At 39.2% G+C, this 22,500-nt stretch overlaps 3 protein-coding genes across 3 annotated transcripts in view; 2 read left to right on the top strand and 1 right to left on the bottom strand.

Annotated features, from left to right (window-relative positions):
* The window catches only part of LOC135111734 (uncharacterized), a 62,399-nt gene extending 61,218 nt beyond the window's left edge, over nt 1-1,181 (bottom strand). The window contains exon 1 of the mRNA XM_064025402.1: nt 1,058-1,181. Within this exon, the coding sequence (XP_063881472.1) occupies nt 1,058-1,073 (16 nt within the window). The 5' untranslated portion in view covers nt 1,074-1,181. The remainder of the gene's footprint in view (nt 1-1,057) is intronic.
* Nucleotides 1,182-2,205: 1,024 nt separating this feature from the next.
* Nucleotides 2,206-9,256, top strand: LOC135111733 (NADH dehydrogenase [ubiquinone] 1 beta subcomplex subunit 2, mitochondrial-like). Its single transcript, XM_064025398.1, has 3 exons — nt 2,206-2,383; nt 5,325-5,448; nt 8,837-9,256. The coding sequence occupies exons 1-3, from the start codon at nt 2,283-2,285 to the stop codon at nt 8,909-8,911; spliced, it is 300 nt and encodes a 99-aa protein (XP_063881468.1). The 5' UTR covers nt 2,206-2,282; the 3' UTR covers nt 8,912-9,256.
* Nucleotides 9,257-12,206: 2,950 nt separating this feature from the next.
* LOC135111731 (neo-calmodulin-like) overlaps nt 12,207-22,500 on the top strand; it is a 51,052-nt gene continuing 40,758 nt past the window's right edge. Inside the window, 1 exon segment of the mRNA XM_064025394.1 lies at nt 12,207-12,355. The gene's annotated coding sequence lies outside the window, so the exon portion shown is untranslated.

The raw sequence follows: 22,500 nt of genomic DNA, 5'->3' as shown, positions 1-22,500 counted from the left end.
AGGGCTGGTCGGGTAGTGGAAGGACTCAGCGCTATGCTATCTGATACTGCTGAAGGCGATGAAGAAGCACGTGGTGAAGCTGGAGAAGGAAAACTTTGGTGGCCGTGATGTGTACAAAGGCAGGCTGAAGAGCATGTATAAACTTGAAAGCAATGGAACAAAGACTTCACAGGACCAGCTGGAACGAGTTCTGACTTTTTTTATTTATTTATTTATTTTACTGCCAATCTCTTCACAGAAATTCGTACTCCACTCCTCGAAATTTAGATATTCCTTTTAATATTTTTTTTTTTGGGGGGGGGAATTGGCATCTTCATTGGGCCTTTTATTATTTATTTATTTGTTTTTGACGTCTCTCTCTCTCTCTCTCTCTCATCTCTCTCTCTCTCTCTCTCTTCTCTCTCTCCTCTCTCTCTCTCTCTCTCTCTCTCTCTCTCTCTCTGTGTCAGAATCCCTTACATAAAAAAAAAAGTTTCATCATATTTCTCGTAGTCTTTATATTCTTTTTGACAATTTTCTCTTGGAAATGGTATCTTCATTCGGCCTTTTTTCCGCCTTTTAGTTGTCCTTGGCCAGGACCAACATCAAAAGAATAAAAAAAAAAGTATTTCAAGATACTTCTCGAAATTGTGTTATTCTTCTTTACAGCATGCAGCTGACATCTTCGTAGGGGCTTTTTCTTTTTCTTTTTTTTTTTTTTTTTGCTCTTGACCAAAACCTTTCATGCATGAAAAAAAAAAAAAAATAAAATAAAGATACTTTCTGTAATATCGACATTCTCTTTGACAATTCTCTTTTGGAATTAACATCATCATTATTTTTTTTTTCGTCCTCTTAGTTGCCTTTGGCTAGAACCTGTCTTAACATGAAATAAACAAATGAATAAATAAATACGAGTACTTATCAGTCTTCAACCTTTACATTGACGTCAACCCGAAGGAGCCACACCACCAAAACAACACCGCTTCCCCTGCCTCTCCTGCCTCACCCCCCCTCCACCACACTGACTGACCTCTCACTAAACCAACCACTGTAACCATATGTATTTCACACCTACCTTGATGATACGCCATGTTGATGGTGCCCGCTCCTCTTGTTTGTTATCCGATATAAAAAGACGAACAGTGAATAAAGTAAGTTATCCGCCACCCTGGCAACACAAACACATACATACACTTCAAACTCAAGATTTCAAGTTTTCAAGTGGATATTATTCGTTACTCCACTGTATTTCACTCAATAAAGTTTCTTCACGCTTTACTGCTTACTGATAAGTATGCGGCACTGTTACATGGCCACTTACAAGTCAGGCTTTCATTGGTTTATAGAGTTTCAAGAAGTTTGTGATAAAGATGAGAGGAAGAAAACTTCAACTCGTCTCACCTCCACGGAGTATAAACACTGGTGACCTTGAAACTCCCGCCTCAGGTAAACTCACCTGAGAGAGCACTATTATTATGCATTTTATATGATATCCCCCACCAGTCTCTAGAATAATATATATAATTTTGAGTTTTATCATAGTTCAAACCTCTATGATAATTAGAAGCATAAGTAACTGAAATCAATCAATATATGGGTTTTAAATGCAAGTTATATTTTTCTAAAGTATCCTGTTGAATTTTGAAAACAACTATCATGTTTTGAACCTTCTACGATGAATACAAGCATAACTATATGGAATTGATGTGTGAATTTTAAATCCATGTTATTTATATATTTATTTTTTATTTATTTATTTATTTTTTTTTGTAATATCCTGACACATCTTACTGAAACAACTAGCGTATTCATGAGCAAAATAGCTGCGGTGTTCTAAGTTATCTTTAATCACTAGAAGTATGAATTTATGACACATAAGGATTTTGATTTGAACTTTGAACCGAAACCGATATTTCCAAAAGTCTGAGTAGCATATTCTTACTAAAATAGTCTAAATTCCTATACATTTCATGTTCATTAATATCCTGTAATGAACGTAAACATGACTGTAGTAATCATAAACACACAACTTAATAGGATATTATTCGTAAACATTTCGGCACCTATTCCTGTCAGCTACAGCAAACTTCTATGTGAATTGTTATAGTTTCTTATCATTTTTTTAAAAGATTCTTGTGATATATAAACGATAATTTTTATATTAGAAATATAAAACCATCACAAGAATTAAACTAATCATCCATTTTGGCCTTTAAATTAGGCGCCGAAACGGTCCTACCTGAGTATGAGGCAAGGCTGTGGTGGTGGTTGTCGCCGGTCAGCTGTGTTGTGGGGACAAGATGGTTTGCCACCAGACTAGTGCCCTTATTACGCACTGTGGCCCTCCCTTCCCTACGGCGGGGGGGTTGCACACCTCTTCCCCCCGGTCCTCAGGCGCTGTGTGAGTCCCCAGAGCGTGGCCACTGCTGTTAGTGGCCTTGTGTTGGGCTCGAAATGTGATCCTCTCCTGGCCGTGAGGCTGCGATTGCCCTGTGGTTTTACCGAAAATTCATCGAATTTTACAGTCGCTTCCATTTGCAATATGGCTAATTAGTCTTTTGTGGTGTTTAGGTGGTTTTCTGTAAAGAGAGATGTGGGAGTAACACAGGCAGCGGAAACAGAGCCCTCTAGGACAACACTCCCTCAACCTGCACAGGACAGAATTCCCGGCTTACCTTACCCTGATGAGGGTCTTGCATCCCTTACCAGTCTTTGCTGCATCCAAATAATAGAAAAGAAATTAATTTTTGGTTTTGGTCTGCACTTCCGGTTGGTCTGAGATCAAACTGCCACTAATTTCATCACTGCTGTTGTATTTGTGACAAAATACTCCCACAATAATAAAGCTTCAAATTTTGTAAGAAACTTGTAAAATTGTAACAACATTTTTACACAACTGCGTCTTGGGAATTTCAAAATTACAATATTTTGGTTCTTGATTTTTGTGTCTTGAAGAGATGTGTTAACATTATAGCAGTATCTGATTCAGGAAATCATTATGAAGACAATTCCAATCCTTTCGTTAAAAAGCTTCCCTCATTTCCCCATAAATTTGGGGCTGTGTCAGGAAGCCAAAATTTTTTTGATGGTGAAAGTGAGTGTGCTGCAACACAAATTGAGGGACTCCATCCCCTGGATGTTGACAAAGTCACACTAAATGGCCTGCATTGATCTTTGTGTCATACCTGTGAACATTTTCTTTAAACTAAATCTGTCAAATGTTATTAACTTGTAATGCTGGCTGGGCAAGGATTGGACCCTATGGACCCTGCAGAAGGCTCAGTTCTGCTAATCTGCTAACCACTGATTAGTGAAGATTTTTTTTTTTTTTTAGCTGATTAGCATTTCAGTAACTTTGGAAATCATTTGTGTACCAAACAGGTTCTGCTAAATGTTATTCTGCTTCCACTAATTTGAAGTCCACTAATATAATTCATTCAGGATTTTTCCTGATTGTTTTTATGCACATTTCCATCAGTCAGGCAGGCACACAATTGGCTGCATGAATACATCACATGTTTCATAACAAGATGTGATTGGAAGAAGCAGCATCAAGCTCAGCTGAGCAACATTGCCCAATAATAATCCTAAAGTTCTGAGTTTAGTTCTCTTACGTTACTGTCGCTAACACATTGTGACTGTGTAAGGCTAAAGTAGTGTATGTTTACTTTTATTTGTTCACATATGTTTGTGTTACTGTTGTGTATACCTTTATAATTCATTATCTGACCCTGAAATACTTGAACTTTTCTTGAAAGCACATATTAGGTCTAAGCTAGCACAGTGAAATTTCAGCTGTAGGTGTATTTATAAGGGCTTTAATTTTAAAGTTAAAATATCGCACTGAAGGTAAATTCATGTAATAAAAGTCTTTTTTTTTATTTATGTAGGAGGGACACCAGCCAAGGACAACAAAGATCTATTAAAAGAAAAAAAAAAAGCTCGCCGAGATGCTGGTCCCTGAATAGGGTCCAAAGCGGTAGTCAAAAATTGGAGGATAAGTGCCTTGAAACCTCCCTTGTGAAGGAGTTCAAGTCATAGGGACGTGGAAATACAGAAGCAGGCAGGGAGTTCCAGATTTTAGCAGAGAAAATGATGAATGATTGAGAATACTAGTTAACTCTTGCATGAGAGAGGGTAGACAGAATAGAGGTGAACGAAAGAAGAAAGTAACATTGTGTTAATGAGAAAGAGGCTGAAGACAGTCCGTTAGAGGAGAGGAGTTGATGAGACAAAAAGCTATTGATTCCACCCTGTCTAAGAGAATGGTATGAGTGGAACATCCCCCCCCTCTCCCCCCAGACATGTGAAGCATACTCCATACATGGGACGGATAATGCCCTGGTACAGAGTTAGCAGCTTGGGGGGTGAGAAAAACTTGCAGAGATGTTTCAGAATGCTTAACTTCATAGAAGCTGTTTTTAGCTAGAGATGAGATGTGAGGTTTCCAGTTTAGATTATAAGAAAAAGACAGACCAAGGATGTTCAGTGTAGAAGAGGGGGACAGTTGAGTGTCATTGGAGAAGAGGGAATAGTTGTCTGGAAGGTTGTGTTGAATTGATAGATAGAGGAATTGAGTTTTTGAGGGCATTGAACAATACTAAGTAATGCTCTGCCCCAATTCAGAAATTTTAGAGAGATCAGAAGTCAGGCATTCTTTGGCTTCCCTGCATGAACCGTTTACTTCCTAAAGGGCTGGACATCTGTGAAAAGATGTGGAAAAGTGCAGGGTGGTATCATCAGCATAGGAGTGGATAGGACAAGAAGTTTGGTTTAGAAGATCATTGATGAATGATAGGATGAGAGTGGGGTGACAGGACAGAACCTTGAGGAACACCACTATTTATAGATTTAGAACAGTGACTCTACCACAGCAGTAATAGAACAGTCAGAAAAGAAACTTGAGATGAAGTTACAGAGAGAAGAATAAAAGCTGTCGGAGGATAATTTAGAAATCAAAGCTTTGTGCCAGACTCTATCAAAAGCTTTTGATATGTCTAAGGCAACAACAAAATTTTCACCAAAATCTCTAAAAGAGGATGACCAAGAATCAGTAAGGAAAGTCAGATCACCAGTAGAGCGGCCTTGATGGAACCCATACTGGCGATCAGATAGAAGGTTGTGAAGTGATAGATGTTTAAGAATCTTCCTGCTGAGGATAGATTAAAAAACTTTACATGGGCAGGAAATTAAAGCAATAGACAGTAGTTTGAGGGATTAGAAAGGTCTATGCTTAGTGGCTAACATTAGCTTCTGCAAATTTCTTTAGTTTAGTGGTTGTGTTTTTTGATGTGCAGATTTCTGCTGTTGCCACTGTACTTATCCCTACTTTCACCTTCCAGGTGGACATACCGGACTGCCCCTGTGGCTCCTTCCAAGACGGTCACAAGGAGGGCAGAGTTCGTGAGTGCATTGATGTGGTGGTGGGTGCTGTACCACCTTATGACTGAATACGAGCACATCACGGTGGGTGTCATGCTGGGTTTCTTTCTCCTTTTTATTGCATACATGAAAACTGAGGATTTAGCTGTGTGAAAAAAAAAATAAATAAATAAAAATAAATAAATAAATTGATCTATCTATTTCTTGAAAATTTACTCCTGTCCATATACCTCATCCTTTCTTTCTACACCTTTTGTGTCCCATCATTTCTACAGAAGTGTAGGGATATCCCTGGAATTGCAAATGTTGAATGTATGATTTTTATACTCTCTCTCTCTCTCTCTCTCTCTCTCTCTCTCTCTCTCTCTCTCTCTCTCTCTCTCTCTCTCTCTCTCTCTCTCTCTCTCTCTCTCTCTCTCTCTCTCTCTCTCTCTCTCTCTCTTTCTCTCTCTCTCTCTCTCTCTCTCTCTCTCCTTGTTATGTAGTGAGTAAAGGACATTGATATACATAGAATTGCCTAAGGCAATTATTGGAAATTGCATTGAACAATACTGATATATCAATTCTTCACAGATAATTAAAGACATCCTAATGCCAATATGTCTACTGCCAATACAGCATTGACAATACTTATTGTAAGAAAGTATCCTGTTATTATAGAGATTTGTAATTTGAGGGTTTGATGTAATACAAACAGTGTCTGTATTTCAAGATTTACACATAATATATTACATTTAAATTAAAGTTGTAACTCGGGTATTTAGAGGTAATACATATTACATATGGAGTAACCAATAGAAAATTTTATATTTGTGTCTCAAAGTAATTCTCTCTCTCTCTCTCTCTCTCTCTCTCTCTCTCTCTCTCTCTCTCTCTCTCTCTCTCTCTCTCTCTCTCTCTCTCTCTCTCTCTCTCTCTCTCTCTCTCTCTCTCTCTCTCTCTCTCTCTCTCTCTCTCTCTCTCTCTCTCTCTCTCTCTCTCTCTCTCTCTCTCTCTCTCTCTCTCTCTCTCTCTCTCTCTCTCTCTCTCTCTCTCTCTCTCTCTCTCTCTCTCTCTACATAGGAGAAGTCCCTTAGGATACTGATGTGACGATACCAACATCAGTATAAAAGTATTGACTGATATTTACTGCTGACACATGTATACTGCCCATCCCTGCCCATAGCATTAGTAGGCTGTTCTTTTGTTATGAAGATTGAAAAGAGCATCTCTGCCTTTGGTGGCACAGGCATTTTATGAGTGACTCATGCATGTAACTACTATGGTCTGACCATTTTGAATTGAGCATTTAGGTGTTGTCCTTTCTGGGATTCCCCCAGCCTGCAGCACTGCCACACTTACTACCAAGACACACCTCATGTCAGGTATTTCCTGCCTCAAAATTAAATGTTGTTGCAGTATATATACACTGTGATGCTCTAAAAAAGGCAATTTAGTGTAATATATGTTTTTTTAATGATACTTGCATTTTTTTTTTTTTTTTTTTTTTTCTGCAAACAACACAATACCTGGCAACGCTTCTGCCAGGCACTGTCATGTCTCCATGGGTTACTGGGTAAGGTCACATGGTCAGAGCGACTTGTCTTAATCCATGGTCACTTCATCTCGTGGCGCCAGCCAGGATGGAAGCTGCCTCTCCCACACGCTTGTTACTTCCACAGACGAGAAAAAGAGCTTATTTACTCAGTAAATAAGTATTTTTTTGGAAGAAAAGGCTAATAAGGGGTCATTACTTGATCCTTCAAGAGCTGTTGCCCAAACAGTGAAAGCCACCAATGTGCCTTGACTTTTACCTCGGTGGTGGTAATGGAAAAAAGCTGTAACTAAAGAATAAAAATATAACATCATAGCTTAAGGGAAATATTATATCTGAAAGGAAAAGTATCTCATTTAAATGAAATTCATAATGGAGAGAGAGAGAGAGAGGGAGGGGATTGCTTGACTGACTGACTGGCAGACTTTTCTCAAATTCTAATGATTCATAGGGAAGTATAGATCTCTGATAGAAATAAATTTGCATGAAATGTAAATTGTATATGCAAAAGAGAGAGAGAGAGTCATCAGCAACACATAAGCTGTAATCTGATAGTTGGCCCAGTACAAGATTTGGCAGCGCCACAAGCCAGGGAATCCCCGGAAAGGACAACGCCTAAACACTCAATTCAGAATGGTCAGACCATAGTACTATCCCCTGGAGTTCCAAGATGAATGCCTGGTGGAAAATGGATTTGGCTGGAAGCACACGCTTAATCTTAAGATACAAATGTGATCTGAAAATGGCCAGCTACTGGCAGTACTCACAAACTGGATTTCTAAGGTCACTATGTCCACTTCTGCAGATCTCACTGCCACCACCTCCATAATAATTTACATTTTAGTTTATTTCAAGGTATGCATCATGTGTGGTATCTTGCATTCAGTTTTCATTCATTTCAATTCTTTGAAACAAATGCTGTGAACTTGAAAAAAACAGACAGACCACCATTTGCATCAAACAAAATACTTGGATTGTGGTGGTGAATCTTGTTATCATCTTCCATGAACATCAACTGTGAATTGGCAGGTTACACACCTTGTATAACCTTGTACTTCCTGTTGGACTTGTGTCATAAAGGACACTAGTGACAGGACAGGCAAAGGTTAACCAAAATCCACTTGCACCTTGTTGATCACCTTTGTCCTGACTGATAATGTGCTGGAGTTGCATTTACATTGATTGTTCCTGCAAGTGACATCTTACAACCTTCATGTAGTCTACTCTGTGTTTCTATGGTGCTCCTAAATGGGATGTGACAACAATGCTAAACTAAACCAATGAAAAGATGTCTACAATATATGAAGTTGATGCAAAATTTTCTTATCTTGACACGAGTTGCTCAGAATTTAAAACATATATGTAGAGAGACTTGCATAAAGAAGCTCTCAAGAAAGGAATCAATGAGAGTTTATATGATGTAACCCAGATATATTCTCTTCTCAAATTATGATGCACACTTTATATTACCCAATTCCTCCTAATGTATACATGTTTTCACTTATTTCCAAAGCCATTCATACAGCTGTAGTAACAGACAGGACAATCAGGGCCAGCCAAAATCTACTTGAGTGTAGGTGATCATGTACAGCTTTAGAGATGAATGTACATTCATCTCTAAAAGTCCTGTCAGAGGGTTTGATTCCTGGCAACAACCTCTCTGTCAATCTTTCTCAGCTCCATTTCAATTTTGCAGTGTTTCTGAATGTCATGAAGGGAATACTACACTGTATCTTTACTCTTTATGTAATTTTAAGTAAGAAAAATGATGACAAAAGCTATAATAAACATGTTTCCAGACTTCCCAACATAACTTTGGATTTAGAAGACCAGATATGTTACAACTCAACATTATATTCTCCAGTGAAGATGAGTATAATTTGCCAAGAATATTTCTATACATGTTAAAGTAACTTGCTATATTTTTTTCTTCCAAAGGGTGAATTTCCCTACCCTGACCCTTCTAAATGGAGTGATGAGGAGCTTGGCATCCCCCCTGATGATGAGGACTGAGGCCGGATGTCACTGCCTTGCCTTCCATCTAGGTGGCCTGGTGGCACTAAGCACAGTTCACTCTAGGTGGTCTGGTGTCGGCTCCTTAGGGGTCTGTTTATAGTTGTAAAGTTTTGATTCAAGGGTAATAATAATGATAATTTCCTGGGGTAGGGAGACACTTGTTGAGTCACATTGTTCTTATGTTCAGAACACAGACTAAAGATTATCTTTCTTTATTGAACTCTGTCTCCAAAAAGTAGGCTGCTGAAATGTATGTGGTAGTGAGAGTTCAATTTTGTATGCTTAAATTATGAGTGAATGACTGAAGACTTTGAACTTGTGTAAATAAAAGTCTCTATATTATGTATGTTTATTGTTTCCTGAGCTGCTGGTTCAGTTCCTGTTGATAGCTGGTTTGTGAGCTATTTGTTTTAATTAAGCATCAGAAACCTTTTATTGTACAGGTTACTGGTACATTGTTATATACTGTATCAAATAGCCCTGTGTTACTCACTCACTCAGACTGTATTGCAATCTTTACATTTTGTGCATATTACACCACTAATAGGACAAAATTGAAGCCTTTATATTCTATACACCTTAAATTCATGTTACACTTGAACCAGTAGACAGTTTTGCAACTTTTACTTTTCATTCATTATTGCACTCAGTAACTATCAAACAATATTTGAATCTTTACATTTTATGTTGTGTTACACTTACACTATGAGACATTGAAACTTTTACATTTCATACATTCTTGTAACCACCACCAATACACTTAAAAGTTTCTGGTTTGAGGATTAAGCTATCAGATGTAAGTAGCTCTTGGGCATACTAGTGAAACAGCTGGTGTAATAATTAGTCATGATCAACAATACACAAAATTATTGTTCTCATATTTTTGCTGCTTTTCCCTCACTCTTAGTGCTGCCTGATCTATGAATTCAATTGATAGTTTTCTAAGGAGACTGTCTGCAGGGGACGTAAGGTTGAGGAGAAAGAGAACACCAGGAAGGAAATGCAGGAGTTACCATCACTGGATCAGGAGACATAAGACTGAAGAGAAACAGAAAACACCAGGAAGGGACTGCAAGACTTTACCATCAGCAGATCAGACATAAAATTAAAAAGAAACCAAGAACAGTAAAAGGAATGCAGGAAAATGTTGTCAGCAGATTGAGAAATGGAGAGCACAGTGGAAAGGAATGCAGGAGTTTACTGTCAGCAGATCAGGGGACAAGGTTAAAGAGAGACAGAGAAATCATGAAGAGAATGCAGGAGGCTGTCAGCAGATTGAGAAATATAGAGCATAGTGGAAGTGAATGCAGGAAGTTACTTGACACGTGAGTGCAATTATCATCACTTTGTGTATATGAAAAGGAAGGGTGTACAGACTGGACGAAGATGGTGGTTCCTAAACTTTTTCTCCATTTTTTCCACCTGCAGCCAGTTCACCTGTTCTGATTTCCCCATTCATATAGATGAGAGAGAGAAAGAAAAAACATACTCGAGCTTTCAAAATGCTAATAAATTACCATCAAGTACTGGTTATAATTATCACAACAATGAACAAACAAACCTGGTTACACACGAGATTTCAGAATGGAATAAGTAACCAAGTACTGATAATAATAATAGTTAGCAAACAGGAACACTACACTGAAGAACACCTACATACTAAAATAAATAGATAAATAAATAAGATAATAATAAATAAAAAAAAACACTTAGGTCATTCAGGTGAGAAGTAAACACTGCTGGAGAGGGTAGTAGTAATAGTAGTAGTAGTTGCAATATTTAGGTAAAAGCTGTTAATATCTTTATTATTATTATTGCATGTAGTAATAGTAGTAGCAGTGGTGGTGGTGGTGGTGGTGATGATGTCTATATGAATATTAGTGTGCCGTATGATCACTACTACTACCTGTTCAGTGCTGCCTGTTTGGGTGGAATGATAGGGAGGGTGGTCAATAAATGATACAGAAGGGATGGCATGGGAAGCGCGTGCCTGACAGGAAATACTAGCAAGATATAGAAGAAAAAGATGATTGAATAGATTCCCTGAGGCTCTTCAAAATTATCAGGAACTAAACAAATAAATAGATAAACAAAAAAAGGAAAATACAATAAAATGAATTATAAAAAAAGAAAGTAGGAAAAATACACTGGGTGAGCTGATGTAATCATTAGGTTCATTTTTCTTTTCCTTCTGTACAACGTTTTGCGTTCTCATGAGTCATGTTGTGTAATGCGAGACGGCCCTGACAGAATCCTTATTATCTTCCTTCTTTTTTACCTTTTGCTTCACGCTGGGAGGCTGTAATGTAATTTTTTTATAATTTTCCATCATCATCACCATCAGCAGCAGCAGTATCAGCATCAGTATATTATTATTATTATTATTATTATTATTATTATTATTATTATTATTATTATTATTATTATTATTGTTAATATTATTATTATTATTATTATTATTATTATTATTATTATTATTGTTATTATCATTATTATTATTATTATTATTATTATTATTATTATTATTATTATTATTATTATTATCATTATTATTATTATTATATTTTCTTTCACCATCATCATCATCATCATCATTAACATCTTCTTTCTTGCCTTTTCTCTCTAGAGAGATATAAAAACAGCTCTCTCTCTCTCTCTCTCTCTCTCTCTCTCTCTCTCTCTCTCTCTCTCTCTCTCTCTCTCTCTCTCTCTCTCTCTCTCTCTCTCTAAAAAAAAAAAAAAAGTGTGAGTTATTGGAGGTTTTCAAGGGTGTTTTAATTCATGATTCTAATGATAGTTTGATAAAGGTTCTGCAACACCAATGAAACCTTGAGTAGTAGTAGTAGTAGTAGTAGTAGTAGTAGTAGTAGTAGTAAATAGTAGTAATAGTGGTAGTAGTAGTAGTAGTTTGTTTAGTACATATTATTATTTTAATGTGTTATTGTGTCAGTTTTCTCATCTTTCGTTACTTCAGATGATTTCCCCTCGGAGTTCGCGGCTTTTTTGTTGCGTTGGGCGAGTCTGGAATATACAAAAAGTCATTTTATACCATCATTCATGTCGTCATTATCATTATTGTTATTTTTCCGCTACGTTATGATTACATAACTCTCTCTCTCTCTCTCTCTCTCTCTCTCTCTGAGCACCAACAAACCATAACAAAGCTTCACTCGTTCTAAACCCAAACAGTTGTCAGCCAGTTCTCCTCTCATGTCCTACAGAGAAAGGTAATTACACACCCTGATGGATTCCTGACGAAAGCAGACATTTTAGAATAGGAAAATTTCACAATAGCTTTTGGTTTATCCAGGGGAACGGGTGAGAAGTGAGCGGCGGGGACGAGGAAAGTTCAATGGTAGTGAGAGCGAGTCCGAGGAAGGGGCTCAGTAGGCAGACAACCTTTGGTGAGGAAAGGTGTGCGCAGCAGCTCCGCTTCACAAGGTGAGGGGCATGAGTTGCTTTTGTTCTGGTCAGAGGTGTCTGTTTATCTATCTATCAGTGCTCTTGTTTTATTTTGAATTTCTATAGAGCGCTACACGGTCTAGTTATGATAATCAGATTTATGTGCCCTTATTTTTCTTTTTGTCAGATGGTTTTCTTTTGTATGTGGTATTAATTCGTTTATCAATAAGTTTTCTGGTCTTTGAATTTAAATCATGCAGTACATGTTCTAGTCATAGGAATTAAGTGTATCAGATTTATTTATTTTAATCTTGTTATTATTATTATTATTATTATTATTATTATTATTATTTTGTTTATTTTTTGTCTTGTTTCACTCTTGGGTGTTCATTTATCTATTCATCAGTTTTCTGGTCTCATTTATGATATAAATGATGCACTACACGTTGTATTCATATTCATTCTTAAGTGTATCGAACATGCTTCTCATTTATGTTTGTGAAATTTTTGCCCGCCATTTTTTTTATTTTATTTTTTTTCATGTATATGTAGTAGAAAATATTGAAGCGCTTTGACAATTAATCCTTATTGATCGCATTCTCAAGCACTGGCCTTATCTCTGCTAGTACTCTTTATAGTAAGCTGTAGTGGAAGTGATTGGCCATCTTACAAGAAGTTTGTTTCCGTGATTCCTGTAATAATATAACAAGCATTCCGCCCCATCACGGGTCAGGCGCCATGAGAACCCAACCAACCTTCCCTGTGGCCTTTGAAAACAGTCGTAATGAGAATATTAATACGTGTTTTGCAAGTGTTTCAGTATACATGCCTAAATGTTAATGGCAGTGCAGCTTGCGGGAAGAGAGCAGTGGTATTGTAATGATTGTTAGTGGAGGAATTTCCAGTGTAAGGCCGGTTTGTTCTGAAGTATTGCAAAATGTTGGTGTGTTGAATGAAAGGGAAGAAGGGTGGAGTTTGGTGTTACTGGAAAGAGATTATGATGTGCAGAGTTGTGTGATGGTGACTGTGTGGGTGTGTGTGTGTGTGTGGGTGGGTGTGTGGTGCGACGCTCTGGAGTTAGGGATCGTGTTGCTTCAGAAAATGTTGGCTCGAAATTGTTAGGTGATATTAACTAAGCGAAATGGCTGGACAAAGGAGCGTTATTGTGTCACTCTGTTGAACACACAAACATTCCTCGCCACGGAACTTTGGAAGTAGAAAAAAAAAAAAAACTAACGAGAGAGAGAGAGAGAGAGAGAGAGAGAGAGAGAGAGAGAGAGAGAGAGAGAGAGAGAGAGAGAGAGAGACGTAATATTAGTCTCGAGGGCCTCGTCTCTGTTCTGATACGGGAAGACAATCAACAGCCCACGTGCGGTCTGGCCCTCTCCCACATTTCATAAATGTTAACAGAATAAGATTTGAAGCATGTGGTGCATTAGAACTTTTGAAAAGAAATGGCAAAGAAAAGGACAATTTGAGTTTTTTTTTATTTTTAATTTTTTAAGCCATACCTTAAAACAGAGACGGAATGCCCGTCAATATTATTATTATTATTGTTATTATTATTATTATTATTATTATTATTATTATTATTATTATTATTATTATTAGACAAGAAAAGAAGAAAAGAAAAAAGTGTTCGAAAATGATGGAAAAATATTTACAATTGATGTTCTCATGTGCACTATAAGAATTGTCATTAAAAAGTCGGAAGCACTGGATAATTGTGTGGTATCAATTCATTTTATTGCTTTAACTAGAAAAATTATAATAAAAAAAATAATAAAAAAATTATTGGATAATATTTATTATTAATTTTCTCACATTCATTACAATAATAATAATATAAATTCTGCACATTTGTTACATTTCTTGCTTAGTTTACGAGGAAGTACTAAGAATTCAAAATTTTCACCGAGAAGTGTGGTGAGGGACAAATTATACTGCACCACTCCACCACACACTCCAGAATGTCGGGGGAACACGTACCCCAGACCCCCACCCAGACGAGGCCCAGGGATACTGCTGTGACACGTGATAAGATGTGAATGCGTTTAATCATGGTTACTGCTACTACTACTACTACTACTATTGATATTATTACTATCATCTACCATTACTATTATCACCATCTACCACTACTACCATCTCTACCTCCCCACCATCACCACCACCATCTACTACTACTACTACTACTACTACTACTATTTAATACTACCACCACCATCACTATCATCTACTACTACTACTACTACTACTACTAGTACCATTACCACCACCACTACCATTACTCTATGGCTATAAGACCCCGTCGCTGCGTCACTCCCTCACTCAGTCATTCAGTCAGTCAATCAATTAATCAAATCACTCTTGCTATACACCTGTCACTTTAGATTAGATAGTGTACTTTATCACCAACAGCTTCATAAGGGCCTAACGCGGGGAGGGGGGAAAGTTTGTTCTTCCTTTGTGTTCCCTTCTGTTCCATCCGTCTCTTTACTGCCTAATGTGGGGGAGGGGGGGGTGTCAAAACTTGTTCTTCCTTTGTGTTCCTTGTCTTTTTACTGCCTAATATATTGTGTCTGTTGTTTACTATTCTGAATCGTTTCGTCTCCTTATTTGAGTTGCTTTTAACCCTCTTACTGCGATAAGCACTAAAAACAATGTATGAAATCTTTATAAACATGTACATACAGTCCTCTCCATTTCCACATTCATCACTTAACGTTGCCAGTGTGTGAATCGCATACTGTGAGTCGCCCCGCCTGGTCCGAAATGCATCCCAGCCATTACGACCAAGCGGGAGGGTGATGGAGGGACTGGGGGTTTGTTTCGGGTACGAGTCGAAGCAGGCGATTCACAAGTAGATAGCGCTAAGTGATGGATATATGGAAGTGGAAGAGACAATTACAAGAAAGAAGGGAATAAAAAAGAGTATAGTTTTCCGTCAGTTGTCCGTATAATGTTTGGAGATGGTTGTAGAACAAGAAATATATATATATATATATATATATATATATATATATATATATATATATATATATATATATATATATATATATATATATATATATATATATATATATATATATATATATATTGGAGGTGGCTGTAGAACAGGAAATACTGTCTCAGAGTGGCTAGTAATTAAGGAAAGATGTGTCGGTTAGCAGTGAAAGGGTTAACAAGTATTCTGGGAGAAAACACCCTTGAGAATGACTAGTAGTAATCACCTTTATGGCCTCTAAAAATTATCTGATTCTTATGATAATCCGTGAGAGAAAACACCAATGGGAACGTAACTAATCCTCTCTGTGGCCTTTGAATATTGTCTTTATGATCCAAGTGATAGTTTATAAGTGTTCTGCATTACTGGGAGAGAATATCCGTCAGAAAAAAATAAATAATTGGTGAGGGCACAATCTTAAGAATGATAATTTGTGGCTTTTTTTTTATGAAGGATAAAAGCATAGAGGACACAAGCCTGTAACCCTCTCATCCTCTCCCCCTCTCTTAATCTTGCGTATCCCCTTTCTCGTCTCCTCTTACTCTCCCTCTCTCCTCTCTGCCACCTCTCCCAGTTTTGTATATGCCCATTCTCTCTCCTCTTACTCTCCCTCTTTCCCACCTCTCCCAATCTTGTGTACCTCCTTTCTTACCTCCTCTTTCTCTCCCCCTCTCGCCCTTTCTCGTCTCCTCTTTACAACTAAGCCACACAACAAGAGCGGCGTCCTCAATACGTTTTTTGTTCCTGTAAAACCATTTCTCTCTGGATCGCCTCTTGCAAACTTGGAGGGTTAACTTAGTTGTTTTGAACCCTCCTGTTTGTCCACCCTCGGCTGAGTAGGATGGCTGGTCTGAGGGGGTCCGAATGCAGTGAGTGTAGCTTAGAGTGGTCTGGAAGGCGTGAGTGGTCTTGAGTGCTGGGTTGAGTGGGATTGTGAGTGATAGTGTTTTGATAGTGAGGTGAGGACTAAGTGGGCTGAGTGGGTTGATTGGTGTGGAAGAATGGAATGAGTAATGTAATATGAGTGGGGTGAGTAAGGTGAGTGGACTGACTGGTGGGAATTGTGTGGAAGAATGGACCGGGTGAGCAATATGAGTGGGCTGAGTGAGTGGGGTGGGTGGGTTGATTTGTGTGACATGATGGGCTGGCTAATGTTATAATGAACTGGATGAATAAGACGAAATAAGACAAGTGGGATGAGTGGCAGGGCAGAGTGAGTTTGTCAGCGTGAATAACAGAATGAACAGCTACACACACACACACACACACACACACACACACACACACACACACACACACACACACACGAGGTATAAGTATGTAATCCCACTCCTGCTGTGTACCTGACAAGATCAAGAACCACTGCTGACAAATGCATATGCTGGCGGTGTTGGTGGTGGTGGTGGTGGTTGGCTAAGACTCAAAGGAAACCCTAACATGAATGCTCTACCACACACACACACACACACACACACACACACACACACACACACAGGCATACACACACACACACACACGTTTCAGTCAGTTCAATTATCGTGGCACAAGATTATTCTGCTCCCGTGACTTGAAATGATGCAATGATAATAACGGTAATGATAATAAGACAAGAGTGAGGTCAACTAAGGAGAAGGAGGAGGAAGGAAGAGAAGGAGAGAGGGAAATAATTCACCACACGTTACGGGAGGAGGAGGAGGAGGGATAGGATGGAGAATAATAATAATAAGAGGAGGAGGAGGAGAGAAAAATGACAAATTCTGACGCCTTTTAGGAGGAGGAGGAGATTAAAAGAGAATGACTAATTTTCCTCACGTGTTTTAGGAGGAGGACGTCGGAGGAGGAGTAAAAGAGGAGAGTAGAGTGAGAAATTTTCATACGTTATAGGAGGAGGAGGAGGAGGAGGAAGAGAAGAAGAAGAAGAAGAAGAAGAAGAAGAAGAAGAAGAAGAAGAAGAAGAATAACAAACTATCACACGTTTATTTTCACTCTAGTCTTCCATTTCTACCATACCACACTACTACTACTACTACTACTACTACTACTACTACTACTACTACTACTACTGATGATAATAATAATAATGATAATAATAATGAGGAAGCGGAGGAGGATAAAATAACAAACTTAAGAAAAAAATATGATCTAGAATCACAAACTTTCTCTCACTTTCCCAGCCATTCCCACTCCTCCCTTTCCTCTCCACACTAACACTCCCACGCCCCTGCCATGCCCCAGTCCCCGCTATCATGGCAGTGTGGCCCGCAGCCTAAAGCCAGATGGAACCACTCCTCTGTTGCTTCGTGAACCCTCGCGTGAACCTTACCATTTCCCAGGTCCCTCTAGTACCGCTGTGTGTGTGTGTGTGTGTGTGTGTGTGTGTGTGTGTGTGATAGTAGGGATTATAGAGGCCTTTTTGAGTGACCTTTCATTTCATAGGTGTGAGGTGAAAGAAGGGAAGGTCGCGAGAGAGAGAGAGAGAGAGAGAGAGAGAGAGAGAGAGAGAGAGAGAGAGAGAGAGAGAGAGAGAGAGAGAGAGAGAGATTGTTTACTTGACTGACAAAGTGGTGTAATAACGAGATGGACACGGTTTGTTAAAGTCTCTTGAAAGGGCGACAGACTGAGAAATTATCACTGAAATGAAACAACACGTTACGTTTTGTGTGAATTAACTAGGAAAGACTTCAGCTTCGCATACAGATACATAAATAGATAGATATGGATGTAGATGGAGAGGTAGGAAGATAAATGAATAGATAGTAGTAGTAGTAGTAGTGGTGGTGGTGGTGGTGGTGGTGGTAGAAGAAGCAGTAACACCTTATGGCTGCAGGTAACTCCTCTCGTCACAGTTATTCACGTACGTAACATGTTGAGCTCCATGTCTCAAGGTGCCCTCGCCCCTCCCACTTCCCTCGTTGCCCGTCCCCGCGTGTCAAAACGAAATTTCCTCCCCGGGGTGAGCAGAACGACTTTAGGAAAAGAACCACGAAGGTCAGGAGGCACAATACAAAGAAATAGGAAAAGCCCATCTGTGTGTGTGTGTGTGTGTGTGTGTGTGTGTGTGTGTGTGTGTGTGTGCCGCATCCGTGATCACGCTTGTATCCCCGGCCAGGCGCAGGAGGGGTGACAAGGCGAGACGAGGCGAGGCGAGGCGAGTCACGTCAACACGCGTCTTATTAATGTCAAGGCGTCATTTCCTGTTTCCCGAGCGGTGTTGTTGGCGGGGCGATATGAGTCGATCTCTGGGAAGAAAAGGGAACATACCAGCTGTGAAGGTCGCGGCGGACGTGTGCTGGCGGGCGTTCACCGTCAGGAGAAAGTTGCGGTGTCAGAAAACCATGACGGCACCTCTGCATTAGGGATAAGGGTGGGGGTGGGGATGTGGAATAGAGGTGGAGGAGGGGGTATGGGGTATAGTGGACTGGTATGGGGGCAGAGGGTTAGGATATTAAAAAAAGAAGACAGATTTGTAATTAGAAAAAAAAAAGATTCATTTGAAGTTCAGAAAGGATATATTTGCGTGGGTCATTAAAGGTAGATTTGCAAAGATAGAATATGGGTGTCACTACATACTTTATCATTAACCCTTTTACTGGTATGGTCGTCCTTCAACCTTCCCAGTATTGTAAAAATCGTTTGTATGGAGAGAGAGAGAGAAGAGAAAACAGAGAAAACAGATGGTTAGTTTTTTCTTTTACGCTACAGAAATTTACATGAAAGATTAGCACAAAGAAGAAGAAGAAAAAAAAAAAGAAAATAGTGTGTAATAGGTTATACGAGTAGGTATTGAAAGGGAAAAAAAAATGTTTAGCAGTCAAAGGGTTAAAGGTATCCTAAGTGCGCCCTTGATGAACGCATTTTTAAGAGTGTGCATGATTGACTGCAAGAAAGCTTAATATTCCTTTCTCCAGCTTCCTTGGTTGTTTGTGTCGATTCATGGTGATGTCAGAGATGTAGAAAGAATACAAGAGCGTGGGCAAGTATGAACTGTATCTAATAATAGCCAAAACTCTCGTAACGTCCATTTAAACATTTCCTAAGACGCCAACTCCGCTCAGGTCATAGTTGTCTGTGTCTCAATTTAGGATAATACCGGAGATGTGGAAAAATACAAGAACGTTAAACACTCTTACCATCCACTTAAACAATTCCTTACTCGTCAATTCTGCTTCCCGCTGTAAATCCTGATGACGGTTTATAATTCTGGAAGACTTGATTATCTTGAGGGGCTGTTATAACTTTCAAGGCGAGGCGTAAGCGAAGCCGATTGACAAAGGACGCCAATTAGTCAAGTTTCCCCCCCAACCCCCAACCCCCAACCCAGATACTGTGCCAGGAGCGTCCCCGGTGTGGCATTAGGACGGAAGGACGCTGCGCAAAACTGAACACCTGTCGTCCAGAAATTCATCCAACCTTCATAGATTTATCCAGCTTTCATAAGTTTATCCAACCTTTAATGTAGCCAACCTCATTAAGTTTATCCAGCGTCCAGTTTACCCAACCTTCATAAACTTATCCAATTTTCATAGACTTATTCAACCTCCTCCTAACTGACATCTTCACCTGGTACATTCTCGCTAAATCTGTTTTTCTCTATTTCTACCCTACTTGTGGCGCCGTAACCCCTGCTGACGTCTCAGATACAAAGGATGGGTATAAATTAAAGCTCAGGGAGGGATCCGTATTCTTAATTAAGTCGCTTCCTCGAGAACCTAACTGTGCTGAAATAATAGCACTCAGGGTCACATTCTCAGACATATTGGTGACTTGTCTCAGGGTGTCAACAGGCTGTAGTGGGATTTTTTTTTTTTTTTTTATGATTTTAAGTGATTAACAAGAATTCTGTGCTGCTAATGAGAAAATCACCTCTGAGAACCCAATTAATCATCTCTTTAGCGTTCAGCAGGCTGTAGTGGAAGGTGATGAGGCTTTTAAGGGTGTTTTCATGATTATAGTGATAAGTTAACAAAAATTCTGTACTTTCATCCATCATTTAGAAAATCCCCTATGAGAAGTCGACTGATCATCTCTGTAACCTTTGAAAATAATCTTCTGAAAGGCCTTATACAGAAACTCAGAGTATAAACAGTGAAAAGTAGTAATTAAGAGAAAGTTCAAGCGATAAGAATGAGAACAGTACATTATTAAAGGAAAATAGTTGTAAGGGTTGATTATCTACTTGTGAGTCTTCCTTTATTTTTCGTGACCTGATTCCTCACGGAAGCGCATCACAAGAGAACAATAGAGCATCGGCTTCAGTGCGCCCACCGTTTCTGTATCTAATAATATTCATGTAACTCACCAGGACCTGTCACGTCCATCCCGTGCCTCGCTGCCCTCGCTTTCCTCGCTCCTGTCCTTACATCACCTCCACACAACAAAGGATACCATTTCTCCTCCCACGCCCACGTGCTACCTACGCAAGACCGTGTAGGCGCACCTGCACTATTTTCAAAAGGCTCTAGTTGAAGTTATACGTGTTTTTAAGAGTGTTTTTACGGTTTTAGTGACAGACTAACAAAATTTCTACTTTATAAAACAAGAGAAACTCTCTTGAGAACCGTGATAATCATGTATGTGGCCTTTTGAAAATAGTCATGGTGAAATTACACAGATTTTTAAGGGTGTTTTTACGGTTCCAGTGACATATTAACAAGATTTCTACGTTATTAACAGACGAAACACTCTTGAGAACCCGTCCAATAATTTCTGTGGCCTTTGAAAATAGTCTTGGTGAGAGAGCGAAGCGTTTCAGAATACGTGCTAGACTAGACATGTAATTCCTCCTGTCTCTTGCCTCCCACGTGTTCTCCCTCCTGTATACTCCAATATTTAGGGTCTTATACTTTCCAGCTTCTTACAAGCCCTAGTGGAAGTTACTAAGAGTCTCTAGGGTGTTGTCATACTTCCAAAGGATGAGTTCTGATTCTGCACTAGCAAGAAGAAAGCAGTGACCTATGATAAGCTGGCTATTGGTCTTTGTGGTCTTTGAAAACGGTCACTCTCTCTCTCTCTCTCTCTCTCTCTCTCTCTCTCTCTCTCTCTCTCTCTCTCTCTCTCTCTCTCTCTCTCTCTCTCTCTCTCTCTCTCTCTCTCTCTCTCTCTCTCTCTCACACACACACACACACACACACACACACACACACACACACACACTGACAAGAATGATAATACCACCTCTTCTCTGTTTGCCGCATCTTCTCTCCTTCCACTCCCCTCTCCTTCATAGGAATAATAACCCCATTCTCTCACTCTCTCTCTCTCTCTCTCTCTCTCTCTCTCTCTCTCTCTCTCTCTCTCTCTCTCTCTCTCTCTCTCTCTCTCTCTCTCTCTCTCTCTCTCTCTCTAAACACACACACACACACACACACACACACACACACACACACTGACAAGAATTATAAAATCACTCCTCAGTTTGCCTCGCCTTCTCTCCTTCCACTCCCGTCTCCTTCATAGCAATAATAACACCATTCCTTCTGTTTACCATTCCTTCTCTCCTTCCTTCTACCTCTTTCCTATGTGACATACTACCATTGCATTGATAACACCAGTCCTTCCTTCTTTATCACTCCTTCCCTCCTTTCCTTCATAACACTATTGTTGCAATAACACCAGTCCTTCCTACTGCTCTCCTTCCATCTCCTCCCCATTCCTCTCTTCCTACATAACGCACACTACCTGAGGAATAGCACCATCTCTTCTCTGTTTATCCCTTCTGTCCTCCTCTCTCCCCTCTCCTATATAACACACCACCTTAATAATGGAGTGAGTTAAGCCATCGTTTATATTCAGAGACAGAAGGTGCCTTAAGACCTGTGCCACATGTTTCATTGTCCAAAGAAACGACCTTAAGAATTATATCTTTTTTTTGCCCCTCATCCCGTCTCCCTAGACTGGCATATCTCAGGAGGACTTCTTGGTGATACATTACAGACATGACGTATTGCCGTGTGTTTTGAAGCAAGATTTTCAACGTAATTGTGGTGTTTTCTTAGAAACTGGTGAAGAATCCTTTGACTTTTAAGGGATTTTAGTGTTATTTTGGGGGCGAAACTCTGATACGAAGAAGAAAAGAAAGGAAAGATGAAAGTTTGTGTTTAAAGAAGAAAATTGCAAGGAGAATAAGTTAGAGAGAGAGAGAGAGAGAGAGAGAGAGAGAGAGAGAGAGAGAGAGAGA

This window comes from Scylla paramamosain, chromosome 22 (assembly GCF_035594125.1).
Source record: "Scylla paramamosain isolate STU-SP2022 chromosome 22, ASM3559412v1, whole genome shotgun sequence".
NCBI classification, from domain to species: Eukaryota; Metazoa; Arthropoda; class Malacostraca; order Decapoda; family Portunidae; genus Scylla; species Scylla paramamosain.
This window is presented reverse-complemented; position numbering and strand designations above follow the sequence as displayed.

Coding starts and splice junctions, on each gene's coding strand:
- LOC135111733 (XM_064025398.1), top strand. CDS start 2,283: ATGGTTTGCCACCAGACTAGTGCCCTTATTACGCACTGTGGCCCTCCC. Junction 2,384..5,324: donor CCCCGGTCCTCAGGCGCTGT/GTGAGTCCCCAG, acceptor TTCACCTTCCAG/GTGGACATACCGGACTGCCC. Junction 5,449..8,836: donor CTGAATACGAGCACATCACG/GTGGGTGTCATG, acceptor TTTCTTCCAAAG/GGTGAATTTCCCTACCCTGA.